Source organism: Felis catus, chromosome B2 (assembly GCF_018350175.1).
Source record: "Felis catus isolate Fca126 chromosome B2, F.catus_Fca126_mat1.0, whole genome shotgun sequence".
NCBI lineage: Eukaryota > Metazoa > Chordata > Mammalia > Carnivora > Felidae > Felis > Felis catus.
The window spans coordinates 96,663,806-96,687,938 of NC_058372.1; the positions used below are offsets into that span (position 1 = coordinate 96,663,806).

Below are 24,133 nucleotides of genomic sequence, written 5' to 3' on the forward strand. Positions count from 1 at the left end.
TCTGCACTGCTTGGGAGGTGGGATAAAATGACTTTCTGGTGCCAGTTCAACTCCCAAGCGTTATGACCTTGAACTTCCAAAAGTCGCTGAATTATTAGACGCTGAATGCAAAATCAATACCGAAAGGGAATTTGATATCAATCTATTATTTTCAGTGTTTAAAGTATGTTCCTCATTTTAAAAAATCACTCAGGGGCGCCTGGGTGGCTCAGTCGGTTAAGCAGCCGACTTCGGCTCAGGTCATGATCTCGCGGTCTGTGAGTTCGAGCCCCGCGTCAGGCTCTGTGCTGACAGCTCAGAGCCTGGAGCCTGTTTCAGATTCTGTGTCTCCCCCTCTCTGACCCTCCCCTGTTCATGCTCTGTCTCTCCCTATCTCAAAAATAAATAAAACGTTAAAAAAAATTAAAAAAAAATAAAAAAATAAAAAATAAAAAAATCACTCAGCATCAATGATAGAAATTTTGGAAATATTTGGAGTTAATTACTCTTTGGAGATTTTTGTCTCCTGTTTACGGATTCAGTGGGAGCATTAGTTTGAATATCTTCTGATAACTGTGTACTACTCTGAACTATTGGCATCTCCCCTTTTAGGCTGATAATTAGGAAACTCAAAGTGGAACCACTCCATGGATAAGGATTTGAGGAGCTAACAAAGCAGGAAAGATCCAGCCGGAGTCTGAGGCACACGCAGGGACTGTTTGTGTTATCATTCTTTCTGTTGCATTTGGCTCACATTAGTGAGGTCTGAAGATCTGGGTGGTTGGCACGATCGTGGTCTTCAGATATCTGGAGGATGTCAACACCAAGGAAGGAGGTCATTTATTTAGTTCTAGACCAGGGGTATAATTAGGGTAGGAGTCATGGAATGAAATTAAGCAAAAAAAGATTGAGACTGAATTATTAGGGGGGTAGTTCCAAGCAATAGAGTTATGAAGCTTTTAGATATTTTCTAGGGAATGCTATGCACTTGAAAATCAGAGGGACAGAGGCCGAGATAATGTAGAGGAAACCACGACCTCTGGGGATCAGGCAAACAGAGTACTTCACTTTCTCTGCTTTCCTCTGGTCTCACAACACAAAAAGCTCAGTGGGCAATCCCCTCTGCCCACCTATAACAAGGGCTTGCTTCTCTTAAAACCAGGAATTATTCAAGGGATGGTGTGTTCCCACAGGAGAAATCTGCATGTGAGAATTGGAGGAGAGTCTGGGAGAGAATGGGAGGTTGGGCAAGTGCCTGATTTCTCACTCGTTTGTGGTCCTGCCTCTAGAGAGAGGGAAGAGGAGGCGAAATCTGTTCCTCTGATTGGTGGGAACAGATCGTGAAACTCTGGGTGGAAAGGAGCCACCTGCTACAGGGAGAATTGAACACTGCTGGTTGAGGACGATGGAGGCCTCAGCGATTGCAGAACCCTCCATAAGCCTGGAGCTTTTCTTTTCCTCTGGAGCATTTCCCCAACACGCTGGGAACCGACCTGTCTTTCCCCAGTCTAGTATGGACAGCTCTCCCAAGGTGGTCCCAGCTTCCGGGGACTACCAGTCTGTTGTAGGTTTTGCTGCCTTCCTGACCAGCCCTTCTGGCCCCATGCAGTGTCTGGAGGATGCACAGGACCCAGGCTTCCTTGAGAGACTGATTAGGGGCATTTGCTTTAGGTATTTTGCATAAGCCATTCAATAGTACTGATAGATAAAACAACGGAAAGATATACTGACACTTGGTAGAGATTTTTATGTTTAATCTCCTGGGAGTGTCTGTACTTCCTTCTTCCTCTGTGGTCACAGAGGTGGGCAGCTGGGAGCGCTCTTTTTCTGTAATAAGGGTAGCTCCCATGTAATTTTCTACTTTGAATCCTGTATCTTTTTGTATTAAGTGAAATGGCATTTTACTCTTTAAAACAGTCCATGGCTGGTCTGTGCTGCTAGCTTTGTCTTAAAAGGGAATAAAATTCTCAAATTGAAACCAAATTGGAGACTCTTCTATGGCATGCTCTGCAAGGGGCCGAGCACAGACATGGGTCTGATGATTACCTTGACTGCAGAAACTGTGGGGTCCATAATTTCCGGAGCAGTGGACACTTGCTGTGTTGGTTTTCCCATCCTTGAATTTAGATGGTCCTTCATCATCCTACCTGGCTTAGAATCCTGGTTCCATTGAGGCTGTCCGCCATTGCAGTCAGGCATTCGAGGCAGCCCCGTCTCTATCCTCTGGACGTTCTGTGTTTGAGCCGGGAGAGGATGGACAGGCAACAAAGCCTGAGTCAGAGACCCCCCAGCGGCAGAGAGAGGGGCCCCTGGGGAGTTGCTGACAGGGATGATGAAATGGGAGGAGGGAAGGACGTGAGCCAAAGGCCCCACAGCATTCACCCAGAAGCAGAGTGGCTGCTGGGCACTTGGGGAGAGACCCTGTAGGAGCGGGGCACTGGGTAGAGCAAGGTTAGTCCTTAATGAGGTTTTTATGTGTGCTCCTGTTTTTGAATTTTTATGCCGGAGTTTCAGCACAGTGTGGGGTAATAACCAAGGAAACCCTCACCTGCCTTCTGTATCCATTTCCTAACCCTGGTTCTGAAGAGGGCAGGGCCCCTCCCCCCAAGAGATCTCAAGGGGCATTATAAAACTCTCAAAAGAAGATTAGTTTGGATTCTCGCTCATTTAAAAAGTCATTGTAATGATGAGGAAAGTGTGAGTGTGTTGAAAAACGGAAGAAGCCACCTTCTAAAAGGCGAGATAATTACAGTGTAGAATTGGGCTAGTGTTGCCTTTACTATTACTATGCAGCAAAGATGTTTTCAGCTACAAACGCAGTTGTCTGTCTCAGTGTGACTTCTATGTACTGTGTGTCAAGCTGCAGGAAGTCCAGCTGATGTAAATAGATTAATATTTAAAAAGTAATACAGAAGAATGAGGTTCCAAACATGTAACGTTTAATTATTAAAAACTCATAATGGAATTCCAATCCAGACTCCTGTCTCACGTCTCACTGGTGTTCAGCAAAAAGCTCAATTAGCCAGTGAGCCTGCTCGCTCCACGGCTTCTTGTGACTATCACAGGGCTGAGCCTGTGTTCCCTTAAAGTCTCTAGCAATATGGATATGGAGGCTTCGGTAGCGGTATGCTTTCTCATTAGATAATCGTCACGATCCTTTTTGGTCCAATGGATGAAATGACTGTACATTGTTAAGAGGACTTAGAAAAGAATTCGAGTTGCTTCCAGCTGGTAGGACTTGAGAGAGTTGGGTTACCTGTTAGAAACTGTGATATCAGGGCATCCATGCTACTGTTGGGTTTATCAGGCCATGAAGTATGTGTGACAGGATGCAGGTGTCTGATTAGAAGAATTTATTTAGGCCAGGGATAGTTGATCACCCATTTTCCTTGGGAGACCATAGTTCTTCTGGCCCTTTAGGACACCTCTATCACTCACTCTTGATAAGGGTGCTTTTGCCTGGAGGCCGATGGCAGAGAATGGCTGAGGAATGAGATAAAATGATTGATATGACTCAGAGCAGAATAAATCCTCACAGACCAATTGAATTTACTTCAAAATCAGTGTGCCAGCAAGATGGGCTGAAGTAGTACCTCTTCATTTTATATTTTTATTCAGCATGACAGATAAGACTGTCCTTTGTGTAAAAATGTGAAAATATGGACATGCCGTTTACTGTGTTTTAAGAGTCTGCCCCCTCGGTTGTGGTGGCTTGCTCATGAGACGCTCATGAGTTCATCTGTAATGCAGAAAAGCACTCTTGGGCGGAGCCTCAGGGTTTGGAAGGTCACATGCCAGGTAACAGTATTTATGACATCCTGCCGGGCTTGTGGGCTGTGTGGGGTAACTAGAGCTGAGAGGACAGAAATTGAGTTTGTAGTGACTGAAGAAGCTGAAACCACAGGGTGAAATGTAATAGCGTCTAGGCCTGGGTGAGCACAGGAAGCCGATGAGAGGTGAGGGGGGCTGCAGGGCTGAGAAAAGGGCTACAGGGGCCTGCATAACCTTGACTCTCACAAGAAAGAGCCTGCTAACAGGCAGAAAGGCACGGGCATGGGAATCACCTTTAACTTCTCCTACAATTTGGTTAACAACTGATGGTTGCATGTGGAAGACAGTGCACCGGGCAGTGGAAGTTCCCTAAGACCCAGACCTAGATCCACCAAGGCTTTAATGGTAAGCTTTCCGGGCTCTGTCTTATATGCAGCCAAATCATTAAAGTATCATTTTCCAAAGGGTTTTCTATAGGATTCTACTAGGCAAAAAAAAAAAAAAAAAAAAAAAAAAAAAAGAGTTCCATTTTTGCAAAGCTGAAGAAACTCTGGATTAGTGAAGATAAACATGTTTCTTTTCTGCAGAACTTCTCAGAGGCTTAAATATGGCAATGTGTATTAAGAATCTCCAGGGGCGCCTGGGTGGCGCAGTCGGTTAAGCGTCCAACTTCAGCCAGGTCACGATCTCGCGGTCCGTGAGTTCGAGCCCCGCGTCAGGCTCTGGGCTGATGGCTCAGAGCCTGGAGCCTGTTTCCGATTCTGTGTCTCCCTCTCTCTCTGCCCCTCCCCCGTTCATGCTCTGTCTCTCTCTGTCCCAAAAATAAATAAAATACGTTGAAAAAAAATTAAAAAAAAAAAAAAAAGAATCTCCAAAAGGAGCATAGGGTAGGCCACATTTCCCCAACTCACCTGGCCATGGAATCCTTTTTCAGGAGCAGGACATTGATGGGACTAGAGTTTTTCAGGATACTCTTCAGGCAATAGACAGTTGGGGTAAGAATGGTCAATGAGACGGGGGCAGTTGCAATGGGCTTAGGAACAGGCAAGGACCTTGATGTGACAGTCACATTTCCTTTCTGTGGCGACCCTCAGAAATAGTGCTGGTGTAAAGAGGCATATGTAAGAGGCATGGCCTGCTGTCCACTTCCTGCTTCCCTGGGCAGCCCACAGCCATAGCAGGTACACAGTACTTATGTGCTGCAAAAAGCTGCTTAATCACAGGGAGGAAGTATCATGGGATCACACAAGGGCTTTTAAGTCATTACCCTTTCCTGGATTTTCCTTATCTTTTAATAGAGGGTGATATTCGACGGAGTCGTAGTAAGGATTAAATCAGAGAAAGTATATAAAGCTGGGTTAGATTCTTGGTCTTCTGAAAATTACAGAGCCTTGCTATAAAGAAGCCCCAGGAAATAAGCTAGACGGTAATAGCCACTGCTGCTTATCCTCATTAGTGTGGGCAGTTGTTCTGGCAACAAAGATGGTCCCGCACTACTAATAAGTGGGCATCTGGACTCTCTTATTGCCCCTGGGTACAAGCATTATGGCTTCCTGCTTGCCCTTTAAGGACTTGCAATGCCCTGCCCTGCACTTGACTTCTACTCCTGCCACTTCAGCCCTCTTTTCCCCACTCCACCTTGTGACCTCTGCCACCCCTTGTTTCTGCTTATACTGCCTGTCTTCGGTGCTCCTCTGGCTTTATTCCCACAGCACTATCCCCGCCACTACTTACTCTCTTGGAGTTATCTTAATCCCCAGCCTCCCAAGGAAGAAAATCTAATTGCTTTGTTGAATTACTCTGTCCCTGTTAGGCAGAGCCAGACTGAGGTCTTGAGGTATCCTGGGGGCCAGTCAGCTGTGGCCAGAGAAGCGGCAGGGCCACGGCCATAGAAGGCACTTGGCATCCAGTGGGATCCATTGTGATACAAAGCTAGTTGATCCACAATTCTTTTCCTCCTCCTCTTTCTTTCCTTACCTATTCTTCCCCACTGCTGCACATGTTAGCAGCGTGCCTTGATGCAGCAGAATATACCCAGTAATGCCTTTTATTTCACTCTGAGATACGAAGTACTAGAAGAGAGGCTTGGCCTCACATATTTAGATTCCCTTCAAATATGCCTTTCCTTTGTGTCCTACCAGATCTGAAGCCCGTTGCACAGACTGTTTGGATCAGGTAGCTCTGTCAGACTCATTTCTCCTCACCCAGGGACTGAGAGTCCAGTTGTACTAGGAGTCAAATGGAATTATTCCTCCCCATTCATTTCCCTCTTCAGAGTGGACCAAAGAATGATATAGTTAGTTATACAGGGATTATGAGATAGGAGCTTTTTACCCAAACACTGCCAATTGGTATATAATTGTTGCTAGTCTTAATTTACTTATTTCCAAAATAAAGCACATTATCTGGCTGCTTGTCTCTTTAAAGACTTATTGTGAGTCGTATTGTGATAGTGTCTATTGAGCCAATTGAATTTTCTGGGGAAAAGGACTTACAACGGATGTGTTTAAATATATATGAATACATATCTTTGTCCCAGGCTATCTTGCTTCATACCATTTAGCACCTCAGGTATTAAACCTGGATAGGAAGACTGGGTTTGGCTAACCCAGGATTTGCTTATAAGAATGGGGTTGTAAGAAGAATGGTCAGTGGAGAATCTAGCTTTAGAAGAGTTTTGGCTTTCAACCAGGTGGTTGGTTGGCAAGGTAGAATGGCTAAATTCATTAAACAAAGACAGAAGAGAACCAGGCAAAACAGCAGTCCACAAACATCCAGGAAGCTTTTCAGAGACAAAGGAACCTACATGTACATCCAAAATCAGAAGCAGTCCAACCCGTGCCGCTTAGATACTTAAGCAACTGCCACCAAGTGGGTGTTCTCACAGGTTTTAATTAACTAAAAAGACAAGACAACCTAAATTATTTCTTTTCCCCAAGTTTGTAAGCCCAGCATCCTAGGCCTTTTGAATTTGCAGCATTGTGCACCAGATGCCATAAATGTCACATTTGTGTGTGACTAAAGCATAAGGGATTCCACTGGTAACTCTGGCCCAGGCGACTGGTGCTGGCCTGAAGCTGAGCCTAGGGCTAAAACATCCATAGTGAGCTTAAGACCACAACCTGGCCTGCAAACCTCCTCATTATTGCAATTATGTTGCTGTCAGACACTCCACAAGCCATTAGAAACACAGTGGAGAATTTGGGGGTCAAGTGTTTTGTTGATTTCAGTTTCTGGGTTTTATTTTCATGGCGTGCTTTTTTACTTTGAAGTACACATCACAGGAAAATTCATAGTAGTGGATTTTCTCTGTTTTTTCATAACTGCGATTTAATAGAAGAATAACAGATAAATAAGAGTAGAGTGTAGGTAGACCAGTTGGCTCTGTTTTTTGTTTTACATGTTAAATGTTATTCTTGTACATTTATAATCATTATAAAACCAAAATATTTGTATTTATATGACATTTTATATTTTTCAGAGCACTCCCATTTGCACTATTTGTTTTGATCCTCACAGCAGAACTTGAAGGTAGACAGAAGGCCCATGGGCACAGAAGTACGACCCAAAGTTATAGGGTGGGCAGGACATGGGTCTTCTGATTTCTAGCTCACCACCTTCCTCACCAAACTATGCTGCTTCCCAAGTGAAGAGTAAAAGCCTGCGGCATTGACTGAAGATTGGGAAGGAGGTATTCAGAGATTTAAGGTTCTCATCAAGAAAAACTTAAATTCTGAGGTGGGGAACAGAGGCAGAAACTATCCAATAAACCTGCAAAACTGGACACAATAAAGGCAGCAGGTATGATAGCCATGAGCAAGAACAAACAAATGGCTTCTGACATATCTCTATCAAGGCAGAGAGTGGGAAGGACCAAGTTACCCTGGATTGTGGGCACAAAAAGATAAAAATAATCTCAGAGATACCACTGCAGTTTTGGAGTGTGTTTGTTTTGTTTTGGTTTATTTTGGTTTGCCTAGACTAGAGCTAACATGGAAACCTAAAATATAAAACAACATATCCCCCCTTCCCATATCTGATTGGTGGGTAAAATTCGGGAAAATATATCCTTGTATGGCAATCCATGCACTTCAGAGGAAATGTAAGATGGGAATTTTAGGAAAATAAAAAGAAATATCAAAAGAATTAACTTGGGGTATTGAGTATGAAATATGAAGCAGACATTAAAGACAGATTAGTTAGCAAAGAAGCAAGAAATGGGACAGCTTACCTAGATATATGCTAAGAATGTCATTCTCTTAAAAACAGAATAATTGATTTTTCTTCCCATGCCTTGTTGATAGTTCTGAGAAGTTAGAGTAACAGCAAAGAGAATCTTACTTTGACCACCATTTTGATAGAGATAGAGGAAAGCTGTTTAGTATGTGGATGGAGAGGGGAAGTAAACCAACTATCTTGGATTGTGCGATGGAGAGGGAGAGAATGCTGGATACGACCAGCTACGTTCCCTAGAATTTAGAAAAGCAGATCTTATTCAAGTTCTAAGGAAAGTTGGATTTAGTCCCACAGTCAGAGGCTCAGCATAGTATTAGGGGTGGAAGAGCAACATGGGGGAAGGGCGTTGGGAAATTCTAAAAAAGAATTCTGTGTCAGGAAGGCTAGGGTGCATGAGGGGTTCCATGGGGAACTGCCCAAGATAATAAAGGGAGCTCTTAGGGCTATGCTCATGAAAGGAACAAGAAGTAAAACTGGATAGATCAGTGTGTAGAGCAAATGGTTAATAATTAACAAAAGAGAGGGAGAAGGCAGAGGTGGGCAACTTTTATTTGGTTTATTTCCACTGTCTCCATAAAGAAAATGTTATCCAGACTGGGTAGGACAGATACCATAAAGAAGGCTATGAATCCCACATTGTGGGCACCTGCTATGCTAAACAAATTTAGGTCTCCCAGCCTCTATGAGGAAATTTGTAGATGATTTCATATCTACCTTTGTATAATCTTCATTCTATCATGATAAATGGGAGATGTTTTAAAAAGACAGAGGACAAATGTTGACCAAATTTTCAAAATTGGGAAAGAGTTTCTGATTTCTGAAACTCTAGACCCAGTAGGCTTGATGGCTTACCCTCAAAAGTCCTTGAATATATCATTAAACAAATGATTGATGAGCACTAAGGAGAAAAAGGTTTTGGTTGACCAGAAACTCAGAATGAAGCAAGCTGTGTGGCAGAGTGGAAGAGGATGGGTTGGAAGTTCTGGATCTGGATCCTGGCTCCACTCTTTGGAGGCTGTGAAAGCTTAGGGAAACCCCATTGTCTCTTTGAACCTTTGTTTTCTCATTTTCAAGTAAAATGGGAAAAAAAACCCAGAGCTTCTTTATAAGTTTGTTGTCAGAATTAAAGGAGATAAGTGAAAGCTTCAAGCCTGGTACATAACAGTTATTCAATAAATGTTTGTTTTTAAAAAGCAAAGAACTTCCAGTGGGATATGACTGCTAAAAAAGCACATGCAATTCTTGGGTGGTATTAGAGGAGGTATAGTGTTCTGTAAGAGGGAGAAGAGAGTTCACTGGGTTCTGTGCCATTCAGGTGGCTGCATTCTATTCTGGGCTCTATCTACCCTTTAAGAGGGACATTACTAAGGTGAAGTATATGCCTGGGTAAAAGGCACAGGAGGACAGACAGGAGGGCTTTGGGAACGTGTTCCCTGGAGAATGGGCACAGGAACTGAGGATGTTTAAAAATGACAATCTGGGGTAAATATGATGGCTCTTTTTAAGTATTTGAAAGGCTGAGATTAAGAAGGGGAGTTGGCCTTTGTTAGGGGATTCTAGTGGACAGAATCACTACCACTGGGTGAAGTGACAGGGACGTGAAGTGGTTAAGCTTTCTGATAGTCAAAACTGCCCAACAACAGACCAGGCTGCCTTAAAATAGGCTGCATAGGGGCTCTGCACTTACACTGCAATCATCTTTAGAAGGCCACCAGAAAAATCAGTGCAAAGGAGAAAGATCATTATGATGTGAATCATTCTTTGGCTGTATGGATAGATCTGGTTGTTTCTCCCTGTCACAAGAAGTCTGAGTCCCACCTGGAAGACTATCTCTGTATGTGTGGAATGGAACCCAGGCTTGCTGAGGGAGTTAGGTTGAGTGGACTGTGAAATTCTGGAATTTCAAAATGAAATTATTATCAAACATTAGGCAACCATCTTAATCCTGTAGTTTTAAAGGCAAATGCAAACATCCCTGACATAGTGGCGGCAGTACTGTCTTTGAAGCCGGACAGATCCAAGTTAGAATCTGGATCTGCCATCTATTATCTGCACAGATAATCTTTGGCAAGTTATTTAATCTACCTAAACCCAGTTATCTATACGATAAGGGACTTTTGGAGATTAAGTGAGGTAACCCTTGTAACAGGCTTAGCATGGCTACTAGTGCTTAAATAATGCTAGCTATTGCCGCTAGTATATTATTAAGACATCAAATTATGACACCTGCTTCCAGTAGGCACTGTAATAAAAGTTATAATTTTTGATGGGGTATCCTGGAGAGATCTGAGGACTGGTCAGAGGTGGATACCAGGGTCTTAAGTGGGGGCAGTCCTGAGCATCCACGGGTAGGAGCTGGTTCGGTTTGTAACCCAGGGAGCCAAGAAATGTGCAAGAGACTGTTAAAATGAGGCATTGCAATGAGGCATTGAATGAGGTTGAATGAGACATTGCAAAGAAAGCCCTTAGCCAGGTGTCTGACAGGTTCCAAGCAATCAGTACCTCGATGCTAAATGGACGAGAGGTCACTAGAAACAGCTATGAACCTTCGAGAAGCAGCCAGAGAGTGGGCTGGTTCATTCTTCCTCACGTGTTTCTTGGGGAGCGCTGTCACTATTGATGATCTCGTTTTCACAGCTGAGCACCTGAGGCTCAGAGGGATTAGGTGCCTGGCCCCACCAGGAGCTGGAGGCTGGAGAAGTGGACTGCCTGGTCTCTGAGATTCTTTTCAGGGCTAAATTTCATTGCTCTGAGATCTCTTGGGCTATTTCTGTGTTCTCTCAGGGCCAAGTAACTGGAAAACAGAGAGGCAGACATTTGGCACCAGGTAGACCAGATTTTCCAATGTTTGAATTTTTTAGTTTCCATCCGGATGACTTGTGTTAGGAAGATGTAAGTTGCATTTGTCCAGTGTAAATGAAGCAGAGAGTTTTGCGATGATATGCTAATGCTCTTAGGCAACCTAATGCGTCAGACCAAAGGGAAAAATCACCTTCTTCTGAATCCTGTGTTTGGCTGTGAGGAAGACCACGGTCACCGAGTACAGGCCAGGATTCCATCTCTTGCTTTGGCTGTAGAAACAGACTTGGGTCAGTAATGAGCCATTTGTCAACGCTCATCGAGATCCTGAAAACCAAGCCCCATCTCTTCTATGCTTGACAGAGCTCATAACACATCTGCCCTGGTGACCTGGGCCAAGACTTCTGAAATCCAGCCTAAAACATATAAGAAGAACTTGAATCATGGTATAAAGTCCCTACAGGGCAGTTTTTAGTGAGATGTTCAGTTCTAACAAAGATGCTCGTTGGCCTCTCCTTGAGCTCCAGATCCTATTAGAGAAAAGAGAGGGGAGAGGGGAGAGAGAGACCAAACGACAAGGCAAACAAAAAAAACTGAATAAGATCCATAAACAAAAAGAATTATGTAGCAAACATCATCATGTTGAAATCTAAACCTGCAGAAAGTTTATTTTGAAAATGAACTTCTCCATGAATTTGCTTTAAAAAAAAAAAAAAAAAACAAACAGCCCTTGCTGGTTCTAAATCCCTCTCCTGAATTCTAGATGGCTTTACAGGTCTATGGCTAGGTCATCTTTTTCTTTCCTTCACGCTCTAATCCAACTTTGCAAGGAAAGTTGGAATCGTGGGTTTGGTCCCCAAATCAGGTTTTGGTACACCCCTCCCCACCATGGGGGCTTGTCCTCACATGTATTCTCCCATTCATGGCTTGGGTCATCCTGTCTGAAAGGCCCATGATACTGTGGCTTCTGGCCCTTCCATGTAATGAGTCAAGCAGATCGCTCATTTGCTCTGTTTTTTAATAAAACATGAATAGTACGTTTTATGGCTTCCACTATTCAAACAGCAGTTGAGCCGAAGAGGAATTATTCCTTTTAATGGTTTGAACACTCATTTCCAAGTAGCCATGCTGCTTTGTCAAGCTTTTGCCTGAATGAGAGAATGACTGGCTTTGGAAAAAGAAGAGGGCTCGGCAGGAGTTGACTAGGGTCTTCTCAGGATGGTGGGCAGTTGGGACATGCATAGAACTGTTGCTTGGTTCCTTGTCACTGCAGACAACCCCTCTGTTATCCTGGGACAGTCTCCTAGGAAGCAGGATGGAGCAGGGGGGAGAGGGGGGTCTGTGAGGTGCAGCATGCATTTGCCCAGAGAGAAACATACTCCATTCTATCTCAAAGACACTCAGGCTCATAGGAAAGCTGTGGATGCAAATTTCCCATTCCCTGCTAACATTGTCATAGAAACATCCTCCCATTAAGTTAAAATGAACTTAAACATATGGGATGTTCCTGGGACATCAGCAACTATGAGGGAGGCGGGCTAGGGACTGAAAACATGCACTGTGCGGCAAGCTTAGTGATCTGCCTGGCACACAAGCATTGCTTGTTACTACTGTTAGCTCCATTTCACAGAGGAAAAAACTGAAGCTGAGATTTTCATAAATTTTAGTGCTAGTAAATAATAGAGCCCAGACTCAAACCCATATCTTCTTATTCCAAATCCGATGTGATTTCCGTAGCATCTTTTGCCACACTGAATTAGGGTCCTGATGGAGGCAGTGCCTAACCCCCAAAAACAGTTGATGCTGTGACCATGGGACCACAGGGTCAGACTGGAAGCACGTTTCTGGGTGGGGTCAGTTTGAGGCCCTCAACTCATGCTGTGAGGTGACTACAGGTAGGGCAGACCCCCAACCCTTGTCTGTCTGTCCTCCTTTGCATGTCTCTTGGATGAGCTCATGATTTTTTTTTGAGCTAATCTGGACTACAAGACCAGTGCCACATTTAACAGGCCAAGACCTAGAGAATCTGCCTCGTAGGGCAGGCTACAATTTTGCTTAAGGAGCTATAACTTCTGGGCGGTTAACCTGGGTGCTATATATATGGAAAGTCAGGCACGCATGAAGATTTTGTTTTGTTTTTCAAATTGTTGATGCCATTCAAGGGATTGCTAATATCTTTTTATTGTTCCGTTGCTGCAAATGTCTTTGCCCAGATAAGAAAGATTTCAGCAAAAGGGTTTCTTAATTAAATATTGCCTCATGCCAGATTACCGCTCAGAAAGCAGCAGTGGGTTCCATTAAAGGATGAACTTCACTCCCACAGTCGACAGCTGATTAATGTGTTAATTAGGAACCCTGACCCCCTCCGCAGTCACCCGAATCTTCTCTTAAGCCCAGCAGAATGTATATATTATGCCCATGTGGGTAACCTCATGGCATACTTTGGCTTTGACTTTGGACGTTTATATAAAAATAAAGGCTCAGTTGCCAACATGAATAGCTTTCTTTCTTTCCAGGGGAAATACAAGATGGAAAGAGTTATAGGAACCAGAAGTCCTGCCTTTCAGTCTTCTTATATCAAGAGCAAGTGATATTTCTGCTGAGGCAGTGTCTTTTGAGTAGTTTAGCGGTGTAGGTTGCCACACAGTTATTTCACAGGAAAGGAGTGAATCCATCAGGCCACTGAGCTTATAAGTACTACCCTGGCAGTCAGCCACCAAAATATAAATACTCTAAATGGACTAAAGGAAATGTTCATTCTGTTGTTTAGAATTGGACACATCCCAGGAAGGTAAATTTAATCTTTTTGAGGACTGCTGTTATAGGCTTGAATGGAATACGCGTTTGTTTATCTCCTTTGTGATCTTTTTGTCTTCCTGGTGATACATTATGTATTTGTGATACGAAGCATTTCAGCTGTCTTGCTCAATGGCATTGCATTAGCTGATTGTTCAGTCCCCAGATTGCCATCGTTAAACAGCTTCAGCTTCAGCTCTGTCCAATCTGGGACCTGTTAGGAAGAGAAGTGGAACCAAAGAGGCCAGATTCCAACAGAAACAAAGCCGGGGTGGAATTAGGGGGAAATCATTCCAGAGCCCAGTGAGTTGAGCTCTGTACTTCTTAATCTTTATCTTTTAAAATATCTGAAGGAATTTTGGTACTTCTTGGCATAATAAGGAACAACTAATGCCTCAAAAAGTAAAAAAAAAAAAAAAAAAAAAAAAATGAAAGCTGCCTGTGGAAAAAGGAAGGAAGACTATCCCATACCACATGATTCAGAAAACCATAGTTTATGGGACACATGCCGTGTATTTCATGGATATGCAAATGTTATCTTATTAAAGAGACACATCTACGGTATATATTTTCACCTAACTATCACATCTTAAGTAATCAGCCAGGCTCCTATGATGAAATCTTTAATTACCAGAAGTGAGTCATTAGGTAGATGTAGAGTGAATGATGGTACTGCCTTTTATTGCCTCACATGATATAACCATTTGTACCATAAATTCATTGACCTCATCTTAAATGATGTGTCCTATAAGACAGACTTGATTCATTATTTCTTAAGTGACAAGTTTTTTCTCTAATAATTTTTTGCTTCATCAGAAAGATTGCTTTTCTGTATTTTTAAGTCAGTGTTCTGAATTGAAATATAATGAGGCAAGGATATACAAACACACATTCACACTCATGTTACCCCAAATGAGACCATCATATACTGTCACTTACATTACCTAAACACTTTACAGCATTGCAGAAAATGAAGTAAACATTAGGCCTTAGCTTTAACTGGAAAGTTTCATGCAATAGAATTTTGCTTTCAACTTTGATGTCTGAAATTCTTTTTATGTGGAAATAGATAAAATGTGGTGAAGAATTCTGATTTGATAATTGGGATAGATCTATGATCATTCCTTATTCATCAATGAATTATTAAAAGTGAAAGAAGTGAAGGAAGGGAGAACATTTAAGTTATATTTAGATTATTTTTTTGACTCCACTTGAAAATATTTATTAAGCTTGAGGAAACAGAGGAATCCTCTGGAGGCAAATAATTCATTCTGGCAATTTAAAAACCAATTAAGGATTTCAGAAAACTCTTTCCCCTTATGGTTAAAAAGTAAGATCCAAAAGAAATATGCCAGAAAATTTGGCATATTATTTTAATTGGTTTAATTCATTGATAATATTTTTCAGTGAATGATTAAAGAAGCTACGTTTGATCCTTTACTTCAAGCTTATAAATTTACATCTAGGCCTAATATTGAAACAGAATCAGGTGGCTTTATTTCATACAGGAACTTAAATGTCACATCATTATATATTAACTTTATTAAAATGATCACGTTTTAAAAATAATAGCTTCCTTGCTTCAAGGTTTAACTACTAGTTTATTTAACCTTTATCTAGATAAGAATTTTGAGAGTCTGATGGATCTTGTGTGTTTCTTTCATCAGAGGCAATTCTGCACTTACTTGTAAACTAGACATCTCAACTATGATTTAAAAAAGAAAATTCCTGTAATCCTAGAGAAACTTGAAAACACTGTAGTGAAACACAGAAGTATCTTAGCATTGAAATTGTTTTTCTTGCAATAAGTATTTTGAGAGGGTAATTTGATATGAGACTACACAAAAAAACGAATGTATACCAGTAAATATCTGTTATTCAGTCTCACGCCTTCCAGTATATTACCTGCAAATATCAGTGGAAAAAAAAAAAAGTGAGAAGGAAAGAGTGGATTTACACATACAGACCCGTATCTGCCACAAGTGTGTACACCCACAATCACACCCTAGCATGCCACCACTGTTTACAGTCAAGGAAAGCTGAGAGTTAAATGAGATGAGTAATCAAATGCCCAGCATATGTTGTTTTTGCATTGTTGATGTGACCAATCGTTATTAAAAGTTATCATCTTTTAATGCTATCAGTTTACCTTAGTTAAAAAAAAAAAAAAACATGCACCAACAACAGAACAGACACCCTCCTTGACAAAAACAAGGTTCCATTTACAGCAACATTGGAACCAATGCTCTATAGAGGAGAGCCTTGAATTCAACGAACTCACCATTGCACTGCATTTCAGAGTTCTCTCTCTGCTGCTGTATGGATTGAGTGCAAAGGAAATGACAAAAAAAAAAAAGAGAGAGAGAGAGCGCTAGAGAGAGGAAAGAAAAAGAAAAGAAAAAAATTGCGTGTGTAATTTTCAGTCAAAAAAGTAAGGCACTGGAAGAACTACTGAAAATTTTGACATCTGTTTATCTGTTTATAGCTATGGCAAGATTACTCATATTAATTCTTGTTTAAAATGCCATATGAAGGAAAGACATTTGTGCAAACAAGAGTCATATTTGAATTGTAGATCATGTCTTCACCATCTGTGAGAGCTGATGGTGTTGCAAAATTAATGTGTTAATGAAATCACAATAATTTCTCCAAAGTAATGGGTTCTGAAGCCGAGAATGACTATTTTTTGAACTTTGATGTCTAGTGATTTCCAATTGGGAAAAGCTCTCAGCCTTTAATTAGTTCTGCAGCCCAACTTTAAAATAAATTTGGTGATATCTTGCTTTTGCCAGGAGTCGATTTGAAGGCGGGGGATGGGGGGGGGGGCAGAGAAGCCATAACAACTTTTGGAAAACGTTCTCTGGTGTTTGAAAAGTTGTTAAATAAGACTGCCTGCCAAGAAATGTCACCAAAAATTCTGACTACTGAGAGAGAGTGGGCAAACAGCTCAAAAAATAATTCTAGCTTGCTGCAACATCACAGGTTGGGAATAGCTAAACCTCACACAGACTTCATGACTAATTCCAAGTTTCCCTTTGGAAGCCAGACATAATGATGTTCAGCGCTTTGTGTTATTGGTTAACACAGCACAACCTTTCCAACTGCATTATTGAACACAGTCAATAGTGTAAAGTGACTTTGTGTGAGGAGAATTTTATGGGGCTATATTTCAAAGGCCACCGAACTTCCTGGAGAATCCTTTTCTCCACAACTAGTTACATTTACATTTACCACGAGCCACTTTGACAGGTGCAAATATGTGGGCAGGTGTAGGTATTCCTTTTTGTCAGATCCACCTTTAAGTTGAGCTTAAAGGACACAACACAGTTTTGGGGTGTTGTTGTTACTGTTTTTAATAGAAGATGGTGATAATTGCTATCCTGAAGAGCTCCTATTTAAAAAGCACTTCTGCCTTCCAAGGAGAAATCATTTCACAAACATTTAAGAATTTCACCTTTCAGAAAGAAACACTGCAGCCTGTTCAAAAAAATTGTGATGAAGTTTGAAAGAACCTTTATGTGAGCCATGAAACACTCTCTACTAGAGGAAATTGCTTATCTTTTTTTTTTTTTCCTTTTTATTACTGTGTTGTAGGTATGTGACTGGTGTAAGCACATAAGACACACAAAAGAATACCTGGATTTTGGGGACGGGGAAAGAAGGCTTCAGTTCTGCAGTGCAAAATGTCTCAATCAATACAAAATGGACATTTTCTACAAAGAGACACAGGCCAATCTTCCAGCTGGGCTGTGCAGCACATTACACCCTCCCATGGAAAATAAAGCAGAAGGCACGGGGGTGCAGCTGCTCACTCCAGACTCTTGGAATATCCCTCTAACAGATGCTCGGAGGAAGGCCCCCTCCCCGGTGGCTGCAGCTGGCCAAAGCCAGGGCCCTGGCCCATCGTCGTCCACCACCGTTTCTCCATCTGACACTGCCAACTGCTCTGTCACTAAAATCCCCACGCCAGTGCCCAAGTCCATGCCCATCAGCGAGACTCCAAACATCCCTCCGGTCTCCGTCCAGCCACCTGCTAGCATCGGGCCTCCCCTCGGTGTCCCGCCTCGCAGCCCTCCCATGGTGATGACCAACCGCGGCCCGGTGCCGCTGCCCATCTTCATGGAACAGCAGATCATGCAGCAGATCCGCCCGCCCTTTATTCGCGGGCCGCCGCATCACGCCTCCAACCCCAACAGCCCTCTGTCCAACCCCATGCTCCCCGGCATCGGGCCCCCGCCCGGCGGCCCCAGAAACCTGGGCCCCACGTCCAGTCCCATGCACCGGCCCATGCTGTCGCCCCACATCCATCCCCCAAGCACCCCGACCATGCCTGGGAACCCTCCAGGCCTGCTGCCCCCGCCGCCCCCGGGCGCGCCCTTGCCCAGTCTCCCATTTCCGCCGGTGAGCATGATGCCAAATGGCCCGATGCCCGTGCCCCAGATGATGAATTTCGGGCTGCCGTCGCTCGCCCCGCTGGTGCCGCCCCCCACCTTGCTCGTGCCATACCCCGTGATCGTGCCCCTGCCCGTGCCCATCCCCATCCCGATTCCCATCCCTCACGTCAATGATTCCAAGCCCCCCAATGGATTCTCCAGCAACGGGGAGAACTTCATTCCGAGCGCCCCTGGCGACTCCTCAACGTCGGGCGGCAAGCCAGGCGGACACTCCCTGTCCCCCAGGGACTCCAAGCAGGGCTCGTCCAAGTCTGCGGACTCGCCGCCCGGCTGCTCCGGCCAAGCCCTGAGCCTGGCGCCCGCGCCCGCGGAGCACGGCCGGAGCGAGGTGGTGGACCTGACGCGGCGCGCCGGCAGCCCCCCGGGCGCGGGCGGCCAGCTCGGCTTCCCCGGCGTGCTGCAGGGCCCGCAGGACGGCGTCATCGACCTGACCGTGGGCCACCGGGCCCGGCTGCACAACGTGATCCACCGCGCGCTGCACGCGCACGTCAAGGCGGAGCGCGAGCCGGGCGCCGCGGAGCGCAGGACCTGCGGCGGCTGCAGGGACGGCCACTGCAGTCCGCCCGCCGCCGGCGACCCGGGCCCGGGCGCCCCCGCGGGCCCCGAGGCCGCCGCGGCCTGCAACGTCATCGTAAACGGCACGCGCAGCGCCGCCGAGGGCGCCAAGAGCGCGGAGCCGCCCCCGGAGCAGCCCCCGCCGCCGCCGCCGCCACCCGCGCCCCCCAAGAAGCTGCTGTCGCCCGAGGAGCCGGCGGTGAGCGAGCTGGAGTCGGTCAAGGAGAACAACTGTGCTTCCAACTGTCACCTGGACGGGGAGGCGGCCAAAAAGCTGATGGGGGAGGAGGCCCTGGCGGGGGGCGACAAGTCAGACCCGAACCTTAATAACCCCGCGGACGAGGACCACGCGTATGCTCTGCGGATGCTACCCAAGACGGGCTGCGTGATCCAGCCTGTGCCAAAACCCGCGGAGAAGACTGCCATGGCGCCGTGCATCATCTCCTCGCCCATGCTCAGCGCCGGGCCGGAGGACCTGGAGCCTCCGCTCAAAAGGAGGTGCCTCCGAATTAGAAATCAGAATAAGTAAAAGGTTTGTATGAACACCGGGCTCTCCTGCGCATGAGCCAGTGCACTTCTCCTTATTTCTTCTTGCAAGGCAGAGGCGTGAGGGAGTTGTACCGATAAACATAATTTTACCGTACATGCATTACAGCACACCTAATGTGGTCACACACTGTCATCATTTTTTGATCCAACATCATGCCCACTTTAGAGCTGAGGAAGCTGAGTCACAGCATGTAGATGCCATGCCCAAGGTCACTTATTTAATGGTGAAGCCCAGGCTTGAATGTGACTTGAAACACTGTCTACTTAACCAAACTTTTATTCTTTAGCTCATCTCTGTAATTCACCCCGTTGAGGAAGAGGGGGATGTGGGGAGGAAGGAGAGATTACTTGGGACCCTTAAAAGTTCAGTCATGAGGTTACAGAGCTGTGGTAAACGGTGAGCTGGGCCACTTCCGGTGGCCGGGTGGTCTTATTGACAGAATGTCTCAACCCCCCAAATTTTCTCAAAAACCATGGATTGCATTTGCAAGATGAGACCAAAAACTAACCTTCTTCCCCGCTTATGCCAGCTGAACCCAGGCCGCCAAGCCCCATTTGCCCGGCAGAGTGCTGAAGCAGTGGCCCACAGCTCCTGTCCAGGGAGTCTCTTCCTTCATGTTGTCATCAACCAGCTTCCCCCAGGGCAGGCCTCCAGCATTGTTGACCAGCTTGGCATTCTCTCCTTGCTTGGGTTCAGTGGCTCAGCTGATGGGCTGCTCACCCCTGCAGGCGGTGGGAGGCTTTGACAGGAGAAAGGGCCACACTGCTGAAGTGGCTGCAAGTACACCTATCTGACCTCATGGAGGGAATCGTGCTTAATGCCAAATGAGCTACCGATAATGAGTCCAGAGTCTCAGTAAGGGGAAGAGGAGCTCGCATGTGTGGCTTGCCCACTAGAGCCAGATGTGGCCTCTTTTGATCTTTCCACCACCTGGCAGAATAGGCATCATCTGTACTTTACCACGAAGGAGCATAAGGCATGGAGCTGTCATCCAAGTTAGAGCTAGCAAGTGGGGGAACCGGTGTGAACTCGCCTGCCAGACCCAGGCCTGCTATCCCAGAGGGCAGCAAACGGACTACTGTTCAGTTGAGGTTTACCAACTGTTTGTGGAGAGAAAAGAAGAGAAATGAACATTTGCTGAGCCCTAATTGGTGTGCAGCTCCTTCCAGGAACTGGGAAGATACAAAGGTGAACATGAAACAGTGTCTGCTCCCAAGACAGGGACAGTTTGGTGGCCATGTAAACCCAGGGAGGAAGGAAGCCTGGGTAGAGGTGGACCTTATAGGAAGAACAGTTGCTCATGGTTGTATGTGTCGGCCCTCTTCTAAGTGTTTTTCAGTGGTGTTTATTTGGATCTGGATCTGTATGATAATCATTACTGTCTGCCGTTTACTGATGAGGAAACTGAGACAGAAATGAAGTAGCTTCCCCAAGATGACCGAGTTAGTAAGCAGTCGAGATGCAAATCCAGGCTGATTCCAGAGCTCCGTTTTCTTTAACCACTGTAAAAGAATAGGCTAATTGGTCCCTTGATGACCCTACTTGATAAAATTCTGTTTAAGTTTCTTTCTTTTGAGAGAGAGGGAGAGTGTGTGTGCATGAGTGAGAACGTGAGTGGGGGAAGAGCAGAGAGAGAGAGAGGGGGAGAGAATCCCAAGCAGGCTCCACAATGTCAGTGGGGAGCCCAGAGCAGGGCTTGAACTCACGAACTGAGCTATGATATCATGACCTGAGCCAAAATCAAGAGTCTGATGCTTAACCGACTGAGCCACCCAGGCACCTCAATGAAATTCTTTTATTCTCCTTAGTTGTCTTGGGTAAAGTTCCTAGACAAAAACCAAGTGTACTTAACTACTTAAGTGTTGAGAAAGTGTTCAATTCTTTTTTTTTTTTTTTTGGACAGTGTTTAATTCTTGTTTTTACAGCAACAACCAACAAACCTAGACTAACAGCCCGTTACTCCACAGGGGGAAATAGAAATATGGACCAGAACAATTGATGTGGCATGTCCAGACCATTGTCTCTAAGTTGGCACATTTACGCGGGCACCTACCTAACTGACAGCCAGAGGTTTGTTTGGGAAGCATAGAGCCAGAGCTAGGGGGGGCGTGCTAGGTGGTGCAAGAAGTGTTTCTCAGTCATCATAGTTTGAGGTTTCCTTTTCCATTAATGGCTTTGCCAGCAGGAGCAGAACACTAAGAATCAGTTCACCATCGTTTCTTGATTTTACATCTACAAGTTCTGCTGTCCAAAGACAGATGGGCTCAGCCTTCTTCATAGTCACCTCGACTGAAAATGCCCCTGATTTCTCCGCCAGAGTAGTTTATTCTCGTTGACAAAGCAATGAGTAACGGGAAGGTGTGGGACACAGAAGTTATGGCCTTTAGAAAGCCAGAAAGCTTGGGAATTGTAATTTTAAATATATTCTAATATCACTCACTCAAATGACATTAAAGGAGGAACAGAAGGGTGAGCACATTTTACTACCCTTCCTGGAGTGAGAAGTGACCAGGTCAAGAATAGTGCCACAGGTCCATGAGTAGCATGGGACCAGAAGAACATAAAAGCATGAAATATATGATAGCTGTTTGGATGATATATGTCTCTGAATAAAGAATCAGGCTAGGGTCTTGTATGTGGACCAGAGTCGTTACTAAAAATATTAACCTGGCTTTAGCCAATTTCAGAAGATGCAGTGACAAAATTGCCAATAGCCCCTAGAGATTGGAGAGTTCTTTTTATGGTGGCTCCCCCCAAGAAATTACAGCTTTTCTTTAAAGTCAGAGACACTTGGGCTTTGCCAGCTACAGCAGGGGTGACGAGGCAAGTGATTTAAGATGGGGGAAGAACTGCCTCTCCTTCACTAAATCTTATTTCCTCTTGCCCTCTGGAGTTGCATGTCTCCTCACAGTACGGTCTCAAGCTGCCGTAATTCACTCATATCCTCTGACCCTTCCTGATTTTCTGTGCACATGTGGTGCTGTTTTTCTTCTATGCCTTCAGAAACCCAGCCCATTCATATGGTTGTGGAAATTGGAAATGCATCCGTTAAATAAAGGACGGCATGGCTTTTGTGCCATGACAGTGAATGCTGTTGGTGACGAGTTAAAGCCAAAGTGGAAAGCATTAAACGGGACTGAGATGTGGGGGATGAGGTACGGCTGAGTGATTTCTCCGTATGCTTGTTGGTGACGCATATATTATTTCTCTTGGAAAGCCTGTGGGTCACTTGTCAGTGCTCTTCATATTTTTTCACTGTGCCTGCCATTCTCATACTCTATTACTGGTCGATTTATTTGTTTATCATCTTAAACAGATTTGAAGTGGACTGTATCTTGAAATCAATAATCCAGGCAGCTAGTTTTGTTTTTTGTTTTTTGTTTTTTGTTTTTTTTTAAGAAGCCATCATATGTGCTAGTTCTTGGCAAATAACAGGTTTGGTGCTTTTTGGGTTTTTTGTTTTGTTTTGTTTTGTTTTTTTTCCATTTTGAAGTGATTCTGTTCCTGGTTACTTGACTTTATGCATTTTTCTTTGTTGATATGAATTACAAATTATTTCATTGGGCAGATATTGTCTTAGAGGCAGAACTAATTAAGTTTTGGTCGAAGATTTTGAAAGGCTGTCATCTCACTTTAATCTTTAGCTTTCAAGGCTCCAAATGCCAGTGCTGCAGCTTCTGTAGACTGAAAAAATATATCCCCCCAAATAATAAGAAAAACAATGGATAAACAGTTTCCAAACTATTCTATCCACAAAGAATTCCATTTGTAAATGGAATACTCCCTTCTTTGTCTTTGCCTTGGAGCTTGGGGGATAGCTGTTTGTATTTGTACATTTTCTGAATTTCTACAGTTTACACTTGTTTATGGTACATTGGGGAGTTCAGAGTAACCATTTGCAAATGTTTGAAGATACTCAAAAGAAAATATCCCCCCTCCTCGATTTTCCAGGGAAATGACATAGTCTAAGTAAAATAATCAATGGAAAAAATGTGGACCATGAGTAACCTTTTCGCCCTCACTTTTTCCATTCCCCAGGAGCAACGAGTCCATACAACTTCCCACCTTGGTGGCTTCCAGATTTCTTCTGTGTTTCTAAAACTAGAAGGAAAATCTGGGGCTCTTTTCCCAGGCCCCAATTCCACAGTGCTCACTCAGCCTCAGCAGCACAGGCCCCTTCCACGTTTTGTTTTCTCCAGGAGACCTAGAGGAGGCAGCCATAGTTGTGGCCTCTTGGAGTTTACTTGCCAGTCTGGATGTGAAGACACAGTCCCAGGAAGGACTCTTCCAAAGTGGGGAGAGCGGTGCTGACCTCATTAAAAAAGTCAGGAGGGTGGAGGTGACATGTAATTTTTTGCCTGTTTAGTTTTCCCAGCCAAGTAACCTGAGAGTAGGCTGCCTGGGGAGTCAGGTCCATACCTTGGAAATATTACTGTGGGTGCCTCCTATGAAAGCAAGGAAAAGAAGAACACCTGAAAGCGAGGAGAGGAAATCAATCCAAATGGGATGTGCTCAGATCCTATGCCAGAGTTGAGATTTTTAATGTCCCAGTACTTGCTTATGGGAAGTGTGAATTGGCCACATAGTCACCGATGTTCAAGTTTCGGCTGTCTGTCGGGATCCAGATGGCTGTCCAGTTCTAGGTAGGGGTAATTCAAAGAGCCAGAGAGAAACTGCCAGGTCCGCATCATGCACATATGTTAATGGGGAGGACTTCTGGAACTCTCCGTGATCTTTTCAGACTTTCGTAGAGGAGAGTTTTCCGGAATGAACAGGGTCAAGATTGGCCTTAAACAATCTCATTCAGTGCTGCTGGTTCTATTTTAACCCTTTCGACAAAGGGTGGGAGGAGGGTTTTAATGTGCAAGCATCTGGCTTTTAGATGTTATTTCAATCAGATTAAGATGGAATAGGAAATGACATGTGTGGCCGGGTATTTACTTCTTTCAGATGTAGCCATAACCCTCCATCTTCAGCAGGGCTGGGATAGGGG

General features: G+C 44.4%; 1 protein-coding gene across 3 annotated transcripts in view; it reads left to right on the forward strand.

Annotated features, from left to right (window-relative positions):
* SOBP (sine oculis binding protein homolog) overlaps positions 1-24,133 on the forward strand; it is a 164,820-nt gene that overhangs the window by 125,588 nt on the left and 15,099 nt on the right. For all 3 annotated transcript variants that reach the window (XM_023254219.2, XM_023254220.2, XM_045057898.1), the window contains one exon: positions 17,176-19,122. In XM_023254219.2, coding sequence (XP_023109987.2) covers positions 17,176-19,119 — 1,944 coding nt within the window. In that variant the 3' untranslated portion in view covers positions 19,120-19,122. The remainder of the gene's footprint in view (positions 1-17,175; positions 19,123-24,133) is intronic.